Source organism: Myotis brandtii, unplaced genomic scaffold (genome assembly GCF_000412655.1).
Source record: "Myotis brandtii unplaced genomic scaffold, ASM41265v1 scaffold772, whole genome shotgun sequence".
Classification (NCBI taxonomy): domain Eukaryota; kingdom Metazoa; phylum Chordata; class Mammalia; order Chiroptera; family Vespertilionidae; genus Myotis; species Myotis brandtii.
Genome location: NW_005371090.1, coordinates 231,416 through 242,864, shown reverse-complemented (window position 1 = coordinate 242,864; position 11,449 = coordinate 231,416). Strand labels below are relative to the sequence as shown.

The 11,449-nt window shown below is 38.8% G+C and overlaps 1 protein-coding gene across 5 annotated transcripts in view; it reads left to right on the top strand.

Annotated features, from left to right (window-relative positions):
* The window catches only part of VEZT (vezatin, adherens junctions transmembrane protein), a 63,206-nt gene that overhangs the window by 25,197 nt on the left and 26,560 nt on the right, over positions 1 to 11,449 (top strand). For all 5 annotated transcript variants that reach the window (XM_005883155.2, XM_014530759.1, XM_014530760.1 and 2 more), the window contains exons 2-4: positions 1,596 to 1,730; positions 6,031 to 6,117; positions 10,295 to 10,470. In XM_005883155.2, coding sequence (XP_005883217.2) covers positions 1,596 to 1,730; positions 6,031 to 6,117; positions 10,295 to 10,470 — 398 coding nt within the window. The remainder of the gene's footprint in view (positions 1 to 1,595; positions 1,731 to 6,030; positions 6,118 to 10,294; positions 10,471 to 11,449) is intronic.

Genomic DNA, 11,449 nt, shown 5'->3' with positions numbered 1-11,449 from the left:
GGGGTCCCCACTGGGGTGCCTGGCCAGTCTGGGTGAGGGGCTGAGGGCCGTTTTCAGGCTGGCAGGCAACTGAAGCTCCCAACCTCTCCTTTTTTTCTTTTCTTTTTTTATTCTGGGATTTATTTACCTTCTATGGCTGTCACTGGAGCTGAGAGCCAGCTTTAGCTCTGAGGCTCGGCTCCAGCTCTGAGACATCGGCTGCTGAAAGCAGGTACTGGGTTTGTTTGGGTTCTATAATTGAAACACTGTTGCGGTCCTGCTGGCTGAAGCCCGACTGACTGAAAGCAGGTTTCTGGAGTTTGTTTAGGTTCTATAATTGCAACATTGTTTCTTAGACTGCAGCTCAGAGCCCAGCAGCAGCAGGCGGGGAACGTTGGCTTCCTCCATCACTGGAGCAAGCAAGCCTCCTGTTTGCTTCAGTTGCCTGGCTGCCGGCTGCCATCTTGGTTGGCAGTTAATTTGCATATCCGCTGATTAGCCAATGGGAAGGGTGTCGGGGTTATGGTCAATTTGCATGTTTCTCTTTTATTAGATAGGATAGATAGATTTGTTGAGTGGAATCAAGGTTTATTTTTAAACATATCACTAACTTTGTACTTTAGAGAAAACTAAAAGTTAAAATTAAAGTTTGCTTTTTTTATCCAGAAAGAGTTGTCTCATAAATTTTCATCCAGTAGTGATGGTGATCTTTCTGTTTGGTGGGATTGGGGTGATTTTTTCCTCCGTCTGTTCCAAAATCTGTGCTCTTTTCACATAGCCTATATAAAGTTAAAGTATAAATTGAGTGCTTATTATGTGTCATGTACTGTTCAAAGTGCTTTATATTTATGAACTAGATAATATTATTCCTCCTATCTTTAGTTGAGACAACTGGAGCATGAAAAGATTATAACTTGCCATAGTTACCCAGCTAGTAAGAATTGGAATTTGAATCTATGGTCCAGCTCTAGAGTTTCTGTCTTTAACCACTGTGTTCTAATGCTTTTATTAACTACACTTGTCTCTCATTTACCATATGCTTGGACATAAGCTAACTGTCTTGGAGTTTTAAGTTTTTTTATAGTGTTGGGTACTGTATGTGTTATCTATAGTATAATAATACATATTTGTGCTTGACTGGATCAGTGAATATGATGGTATGATACAATTATAATTAATACAGTACAATCATTTCCTAATTCTTCTTGCCTTCAATTAATAACTGTTTTTCAGTATAGGTCCTCGTAGGAGCTATATATAGCCAGGATTGGCTATTTTGAAGCAGTATACTCTAATATTACAAAAATTCGGACAAAGAAATTTCTTAACAAATCTATTTATATTCCTAAATTAATTTTTCCTTGCTGATGCTCACTCAAAAATATCTGTGTGTTTTATTTAGAGTTTTCCCCCCTTTTGGATCCCTTTGTTAAACTGTTTGTTGGTGTGTGTTTTTTATGTTAAATGATATTGTGATATAATTCACTTTTTTATAGATTAAACCTTAAAAAATTTGGGCATACTGGTCATGATAGTGACATTTGGTATTGAATTTGGCCTCTACAACTTGAAATAATAATGATTTTGATATATGTTTTATTTGATGTCTCTTTCAGAATTCTCCACTTTACCAGTACTTACAGGATCTGGGACACACAGACTTTGAAATATGTTCTTCTCAGTCACCAAAAGCAGAAAAATGCACAGTGGCAGAGGGACAACAAAAGTCCCCTACAAGAGCCCTGCCAAAAGTAAGGAAGCATGCTCTTTCTCTATGACTTAATCTTTTGTTCTTTGCCTTACAAAAAAACAAAAAAAAACACCTTGTCCTCCCCCACACTGGTAAGACTTTATTTTTTATTTCATCAGTAGTACAAAACTGCCTGTTTAGATAAAAATGAAACCTTGCTGTTTCAGACTATCTCGTGGGTAATTTGTATAATAAGTAGAAATGAATATGGTTGAGGATCAAAATATATTATTTATTTAAATAATGAAGTTATCTGGAAAGGACCAGAAAAATACACTAAAACATTAATGAGAACCCAACTACTAGGGCTGTTATATTAAGAGCACAAATTGTAAGAAAGCAAATTGATAAGGTATTTCATAGTTTCAAGAATATGTGATGGAGCGAGTATACTTACCTCAATTTCTAATGCTCTTTATGTTTGCAGTATTATATATTTTTATATAATACATACCTCATAGTTCCTGTACAGCATTATGAGGCTAAGATGCTAGAAGAATCTCCATAAATTATCCTATATAATAAAAGGGTAATATGCAAATTGACCAAACAGCAGAATGACCAGTCACTATGACACTCACTGACCATCAGGGGCAGACGCTCAATGCAGGAGCTGCCCCCTGGTGGTCAGTGCACTCTCACAGGGGGAATGCCGCTCAGCCAGAAGCTGGGCAAGCACAGTGGCAGTGGCAGGAGCCTCTCCAGCCTCCGAGGAAGCACTAAGGAGCAGCAAGCTGAGCGGTAAGGAGCGGTGAGCAGGCGGGCAGTAAGGAGCAAGGGCTCCTGGACTGCGAGACGGATGCTTAGGCACAGGGAGCAGGCCTAAGCCAGCAGGCAGACATCCCCCAAGGGATCCCGGACTGCAAGAGGGCGCAGGCCAGGCTGAGGAACCTCCCCTCTCCCCTCACCCACCAAGTGCACAAATTTTCATGCACCAGGCCTCTGGTGTTTTATAGAATTTATTAACCTAAATTCATTTATGTCCTTTTATTTTATTAAAATAAAAAATATATTCTGTTTTAATACAAAGAATTCAAATTTAGTAGAAAACTATAACTAGGTTACCTAATTTTTTGAGCATTCTAATTTAATCTGTGTTTTATTACAAGATCAATTCTTTTCAGGAGGTAGCTTTGAAAGTTTTCAATTACTCATTTACTCTAGGGCGATAGAGGTCTTTTCTCCTGTTTTTCTTTGAAAAATCCCTAAAAGTGAGGTAACCAAGCTGGGCCCATTTGCAATAGCAGAGTAAATACCAGAGAAATGGTTTGTTTTTTTATTTTGTTTTGTTTTGTTTTGTTTTTGACCAACACCCTAAGGGTGAGAGTTAGGAGAGTTAGAGCTCACATGGTTCGGAATCAATTTGCTAGTCCTCTGTACTTAAACCCTTCCTGCTCCTTGGTCCTTTCAAATATGGATGTTCCTGGGGAGGGTTTTGAAAGGAAAACCCACAGATATATCTAATAGATTATTTATAGATTAAAACTTGAATTTTGGATTACTTGACAAGAAAAGACAAAGAAAGGGACATGGGATTAACTTGCATTGACCTGTGTGGTGTGTTCAGGTGTGTGTGTGGTGTGTGTGTGTGTGTGTGTGTGTGTGTATTGTTTCTTGTAGGTTTTCAGTCCTTTCATTCATGACAGGTATTTTTACATATAGAAATGTTATTAGTTTATAAATAAACTATAGGCCCAGTGCACGAAATTCATGGACTCAGGGCGGGGGGCGGGGGGGTCCCTCATCCCAGATTGCGGGAAGGCGCAGGTCAGGCCAAGGGACCCCACTGGTGCATGATCGGGGCTGGGGAGGTACACAGGAGGTTGCCAGCCCGGAGGGACCATGGAAGGGCTCCATGGCATGTCCGGTCGTCTTGCCCAGTCCCGATCAGCTGGACCCAGCAGCAAGCTAACCTACCAATCGGAGCGTCTGCTCCCTGGTGGTCAGTGCACGTCATAGCAAGCGGTTGAGCGGCCTTAGCATATCATTAGCATATTACGCTTTGATTGGTTGAAGGGACAATGGGATGACCAGACACTTAGCATATTAGGCTTTTATTATATAGGATAAAATGAGGGTTTAAAATGTCATTGACTCAGAAATTGAGGAACAGTAAAAAGCATAGCCAGAGGTTATTTTTCAAAATTACCACATGTCTAGAAAGTTTGTTTAGTCTTCACTTACACATTTCAACTGTATGAGCTATATTTTTCTAAAATGGAGTTTTTCTAAATTTGGGGCAACTAAATTTTAGAAAATGTCTGTACTATAGTTCCTTCTCAGTGGATATATTTTTAGAATTGCCCTCAAAATTCTGTTCAAACAGTGAAGTATTCGTTATTTATTTATTTTTTGGAAAGCAACTTTTTTGATATGAGTTTGTGATGAAACGGCCCTTAGTATTTATTGCTTTTTTAACTTTATTTTTTAACGTGATTGTAAAGTACTTACTGAGTAATTTGTACTGGTATTCTCACCATGAATATTTATTATCTGTATATTTTTCTGATTTCTTTTCCTGTGATTATTCTTTTCTTTCTTTTTCTTTTTTTTTTTTAAAGAATCACTGGTTTGCCTTTCATTAATTTTAATCCTTAAGCTTTTAAAAATCAATCAGAAGGCAAGGGTGTAGGAGAACACTTGTCTTATAAACTCATATTAAAGATTCTTATTTGACATTAAGTAGGCTCTTTACTGTTTACAAGGTTATTTCTGAGTTGCAAAGACTCCATGTTTTTCCCTATATTCCCCCATGCAATCTTGGCTGCCATAATCAGACAGACAAAAATCATGAGGACCCCCTTTTTTGGTATCTGCAGTGGAAGTTTAGAATCAGGCCTCTTCTCTGCTTGATCTGTTTTCTCTGAGAGATTCCCGGTACTTTCTTGCCTTCATTGGCCACTTATGGTCTATTCTCCATCTTCGCTGAGTTCCAGATCTTTGTTAGACATTTCCACCTACCTGTGCCCCAGGAAACTCAGATTCAACATGTCTAAAACAGAGTTTTCCTGAGCACCCCACAAACAAACAAAATTTTTTTATATTTCCAAATTATACCCTCCTAGTTATCTTACAACTTCCCATCACTCCCAACTTGATTTGGTCACAAAATAATATGTCAAGTCAGCTTCTATGTCTCTAAAATCTAACCCTAATTATTACCATTTTTGCTATCCTAGTGCAGGCCTATGACATTATTTAGCTGTACTACTCTCCTAATCATGCTCTTGGCTACAGTCATTCCCTGCCAGTACAGCCTCTGAACTGTTGCCAGTTATTTTTCTAAAATGATTTCTTTATTATTTCACTTCCTTGCATCAAAACCTTAGTTGGCTCCTCACAGCCTACAGGATAAGATCTAAAAGATGTGTCATATGAGACCAAAGTCCTTTCAAACCCATCTCAGTGTACCTTTTCAACTGTATTCCAGTTCCCTTTTTCCCTTGGGTCTTAGCTGTCCCAAACTGTGCCACCAGCCCCATGGCATGTTCGTCCCTGGCTCTCTCCTGTAATTATCCAGTTCCCTTGCCTGGAGTGTTCTAACCTCCTTTGTTGCTACATTTCCACTCATCTGTTAGGGCTTAGTTCCAGTATTAGCTCCCCTTGGCCTCTTCTTTTCCCACATTTTTCACACTTTACATTGGTTTGTAATTATTTGTACTGTCTCTTCTGTATCAAGTTCTTGACAACATTATGTGTGTTCATCTTCCTTCCCATGATTGTTTTTAAGTACCTGAGATATAGTAATCCCTCAAGGAATGTAAACTCCATTTGCTGGCATGCTCAGGAAATGGGCTATTACGGTATATTGAATTTGGGGAGTGATTCAATAATATGCTTTTTATTTCAATGAGACAGTTTTTCTAAAATTAAAATTTCTTCCTGCCTTAGTATTATGGAATGATCTTGGAGAACCCTATGGTTTTCCTCTGAAATACATACCATCATCATTTTGATATAGTTTATAGTATACCGAAGATAAATGGGCTACATCAAGATGACTTCTGGTGGCTCATTAAAAATCACATTTTCAAGTCTCATTTCAAACTTACTGAATCTGAACCTTCAGTTTGGGGCCCAGGAATATGTTTCTAACTAAAATCAAATCCATGTGATTTTGATATGTAAGTAAATTTGGAAACTAATAAGGAGGCTGAGACATACTGACAAAACATAGAACCTGAATGATTTTCTTTCTTACCCTGATAAAAACTGTGATTCATTAGATGTAATTATTTGAAGTTTTTCTGCTATCTGGTTGTAGTTTAATAATTCTATGTAATGTCATTCATCTCCTTTAGCGAGGCATCCTGTTAAAAGTGGCTGAAACCATCAAAAGTTGGATTTTTTCTCATTGCAATAAGAAAGATGATTTACTTCACAAATTGGTGAGTGTTCATTTTACTTTTTTTTTTTTTGTCAATATTCAGGGCTCCAGCTTATTAGTGAGAAAATTGATAAATCAGAATTTGTCTTGCTACTGATTTGGGCAGTGATTAATTTTTATTAGCAATTCTGGGCAGTTCTGCAAAAGGAGATTTTCCACTTCATGAACTGTTAAAGTTGTTTGTGTCTCCTAAGAAAAAAAAAGAAAGTAAATTCTTCAATAATTTGGGGATCTTTGAATTTGGACTCCGTATTATTTCATACTTCCACTGGTAAGAGGTTATTAGTCACTTACTTAGAATATTCTTGGTAGTTATTGAAACCTTATTTGTTAGAGTACTATTTTCCACTGCCATCTTCCTCCATTGACAGATATTTCTCTTAGTAATGAAGGGATTAGGAATATATCCATTAGTGGGATCTTCTCCTTTTTCATTAGGAACTTGACTGTCTTTATCCTTATCCCACAACCAGTGATTATAAAGTTTAGGCAAAATCAAAAGTGGCCCCTCCCTAATTTATTATTAATCTGACAACTTCAGATTATTTTATTTTATTAATTTATTTACCATTGTTTGACAACTTCATATGTAAAATTTAGTCTCCAGGACTGATAAATCACAGAATTTTCCAAAGACTTGGAATAGTCAACATTGATTCCTGCGAGGCTTGCTTTTTTTTCTTCTCTCTGCTGTAGTATATCTGTTGCTTGACCTCTTGTCCCCCAAGGAGTACCTCAAGTTTTTACATCCTAACAATACAAAATTGAAGTGATAAAGCTCTTCTCCTGGCTCTCGGTAGGAGAAATCAGGTTACAAGTAAGCAGGCTTTCAGGATCCTCTGCTGGCCTATGACCCTAAGATAATAATAATTATTCTTATAAATTATCATTTATAAAAAAAATGTTTACAAAGTGCTTTCACATTTTGATTTGGCAATCTAAACACTGTAAGGTTTGGTGCACTTACCAGCTGGAAATCCTGAGGTTCAGACCACTCAGTTTGATTTAAGAATACTGATTAAGTGAATTATTCAAGAGTCAGCTAGAAAGTGATAGAGTCAGAATTTGTATTCTGATCTCCTGGTTTCTAAGCCCAGGCTCTGTACTATAATGCACTACCTCTCTAGCTTAAGTATTATTATGTTTTGACTGACTAAAATTACTTTTTTAGCAATCCAAAAGGGCAAGTTCTCTGTTCAGGGTTTCATCTTTGTGGGTGTGTTGAGAAGGTCAATGAAGTATCTTGTCATCTACGTAGAATACCATCTCTATCCAGGTGGAGCCATCCTCATTCTTCAATGATACTAGGACTGTGATAAGGTACATGGATCCATATACATTTTTCAGTGGTTTAATCATAGTCTGTATAGTCCTGATCTTTTCATTCTTGGTTCTTTGTCACTGGCCACATATTTCATGTTTTCTTTTTAAAGTATATAAAAAAAAATGCCTTTAAAGCAACTATGATGGTAGTGATATTAGCACTTTTAAAGTACTTTTTAACCTATAAAGTGCTTTCAAGTGTTATCTAATTTGCTCCTCATCAGCTTTATGAAATAGCGTTATATATTTAAAAGTGTGTAAGATCATTGAAGTGTATTGATGCATAAATAAGTTCCCTTCTCCATCCGTAGCGGCAAAAATAGAAATCTCTTTTATTCTTCAGCTGTGCTTTTCATCTCTTTCATTCCATCCAAGCAGAAATCTTCCTAAGTTACCTTCTCGTGCCATTTCTCTATTTAGATCCTTAAAAATATTCCTATTTATCATTTCAAATCTAATTGATCACTTCAGCATTAAAGAGTCTGCATAAGTTGCATTAATCTACCTTTCCAGCCTTATCCACCTTTATTTTCATCAACCAACCCAGTCTTCCTTTTCCTTTATTCCATACCTGTTCCTGTATGTCTGTTTGTGCTATTATACTGTGGTGGAATTCCTTCCATTCTTATCTCTATTATCAGAATCTTTTCAATGAACAGTCCTAGCTCATTTTCAAGGCCTTTCCCAGAAATTTCAGCCCATTGATCTCTTATTTTCTGCACCAACCTAGTAATGATTATCTATGCTATGATCTCTAAGTTTTTGTATATTATGTATGCTTTTCTTTATTGTATTTTAACACTAGCAGCTAACACTTACATAGTGTTTACTGTGCGCCAGACACTCTTAGTATTTTGTAAATACTGACTTATTTAATCCTCACAACAACCCTATGAAGTTGGTACTACTTATTTTGCAGATGAGGAAACTGAAAGAGTGGGTGGGGTTTATAAAGGGTAAAGGGGGCCAAATATATGGTGACAGATGATTTGACTTTGGGTGGTGGACACACAATGCAATATACAGATCATGTATATAACCCGTGATTAAGCTTGAATATGGATCTCTGCATTCCTACTAAGTCCCCATTATGATCAGCTAGGGCTGAACTCTGTGGTGTGGGAATGATTAACTGACCAAGAAGAGCAAACCCACTGCTTTAAACCCTAGACCTAACTCTTTTATGTTAATTGCTAAAGGCTTTGCACTTTAAAAGTTCTCTTTATTTTGCCCAGCTAGCATGGCTCCATGGTTGAACATTGACCTATGAACCAGGAGGTCATGGTTCAATTCCCAGTCAGGGCACATGCTAGTGTTGTGGACTTGATCCCCAGTGGGGGTCATGCAGGAGGCAGCTGATCAATGATTCTCTCTCATCAGTGATGTTTTTTCTCTCCCCCCCCCACCCCCCCCCGGACCTTCCTCTCTGAAATCAATAAAAATAAAAAATATAAGTTCTCTTTATTTTTATCTTACAATAGGGTCACTCTATTTCTAAATTTAACTCAAAATAAAACTTAAAATTTTCTGACAAAGCAGAATATGTACAGTGAAGCAAAACTGACTACTAGAGACTTAGGCTTTGAAATCAGACTTCTGGAGAGCTACTTATTCTCTTTGGACTTTAGTGTTCTCCTCTATAGAATGGAGAGGAGGAGAATGTACGTCACAGGATTACTGTGAAAATTAACCTATCTGCTGTAACATTCCTAACTTGTCTCTTATCTGTACCATGAACACTCTGCGTAAAACTAATATTGATGACTTGCAGTTCTACAGAACCTTTCTGTCTCATCTGACTCTTCCAACTCTTATATCTGGTCAGTTCTTACTCTTACTTTAAGAGTCAGCTCAGGCATAACCTCTTGTACTTTCTCTGACTTCATTGCAAGTTTTGGTACCTTTTCATAATACCCTTGGTATACATCATTGCACTTCTTTGCACATTATGTTGTAACTGTTTACTTTTTAGTCCTTCATTAAACTATGAACTCTTTAAGAGTAGAGATTTAAATGTCTTGTTCATTTTTTTGTCCTTGGTATCAAGCATGGTGCCTGATATGTATATTTCTTGATAGATGGATAGAAGGAGAGAGGAATAAATGAGCTGGTATATGTGAAAGCATTTTGCAAACTATAAATGCTATGCACATGTTAGTGTGGTTTTATATTACATTCCTTAATGATGTATTTTTAATAACTGAATGTCCATTTTTATAAGGCCTTGATCCTGCTGACATAATTCTTAGATACTGGCTATACTGTTACAGTATCCAGGGAGAGCATCTTATGTTACAGAATCATATTTTCCATGTGTGTTCTAGCAACTTAATTAATTGGGCTTGACTAGACAGGTTTATTAATCTGTAGTTCACATCTTTTTATTAAAAATGTATATTTCAGCCTTAACTGGTTTGGCTTAGCGGATAGAGCGTCAGCCTGCGGACTGAAGGGTCCCAAGTTCGATTCTGGTCAAGGGCATGTACCTGGGTTGTGGGCACATCCCCAGTAGGGGGCGTGCAAGAGGCAGCTGAATCAATGTTTCTCTCTCATCAATGTTTCTAACTCTGTATCCCTCTCCCTTCCTCTCTGTAAAAAATCAATAAAATATATTTTTTTAAAAAATTTATATTTCACATCTGGTAGTCCAATAATATCCACCTCAATCTTTATTATTTCACATTTACAGTGGGGGGAAAAACACCCCCCAACAGTAGATTGGATTGTTGTTTCTTCTTTTTGGAGTTTATACTGAAAATAAATACCTCTAAATTTTATTAGTACTTTAGGAGCTTAGCATTAAATGCAAAATGATGTATGCATTAATACCTCTCTTCCGGTCTTTTAATGGCAAGGATATTGGATTCCGACTTGACTCACTATATACCATCCTGCAACAGGAAGTCCTGTTACAAGAGGATGTGGAGCTGATTGAGCTACTTGATCCCAGTATCCTGTCTGCAGGGCAACCTCAACAACAGGAAAATGGACACCTTCCAACACTTCGCTCCCTGGCAACCCCTAATATTTGGTACTGTTCAGAAAACATCTATCCTTTGCTCACATATAGAGTATTCAGAGGAAATCCATCATGATGCTCCCCATTGTAAAGGCATTATAAACATCCCATACAAAGACCTTTCTAAAGTGAATACTATTTAAAATGAAGCTGGAAACAAATCCACTTTCAACTCAGTATAATTAGTTCTGTATTTTAATAGCCCGCATATATTAATGACATGTGCCAAAAAGAATCTGTCTTACCCATATACCTCTATGCACATCTGTAACTGTAGGCCTCTCTGGTTCTTTATGTTTCTTTATAGTTAATAGATTATATCATAATCACATTGTAAAGACAACGAGCATAGGCATGGAGGTAAATGATCACCTCTTGCTTTATTGGCTGAGAAGAGATCATTCCATATAATAAAGAGGGAATATGCAAATTGACTGTCACTCCAACACAAAGATGGCGGTGCCCACAGCGGAGGCGGGGTTTCCATAACACAAGATGGCTGCACCCACAGCGGAGGCTGAGTTCCCTTAATGAGCAATCAGCAGGGACCTGAGGCTGCGCCCCCTCCCCCCACCCCCATGGGGACCTCAGGCCGCACCCTCCCCACCTGGCAGGGCTTGACGGGGTACCTCAGGCCACGCCCCCCACCTTGGCACCTGGCTAGGGGACCTCAGGCTGCGCTCCCCACCCCAGCACCGGGCCAGGGGACCTCAGGCCATGCCCCCCACCCTAGCGCCAGGCTGGGGGACCTGAGGCCGTGCCCTCCACCCAGTGGAGCTTGATGGGGGACCTCAGGCCACGACCCCCGCCCAGTGGGCTTGACAGGAGGCCTCAGGCCACACCCTCCGTCCTGGCGCCAGGCTGGGGGACCTCAGGACGCGCCCCTGGCTCCAGACCAGGCCAGGGGGACCTGAGGCTGCGCCCCCCGCCCAGCGGGGTTTGACAAGGGTGGGACTGGCTGGATCTGGATTTAGCCCAATGGGGGGGGGGG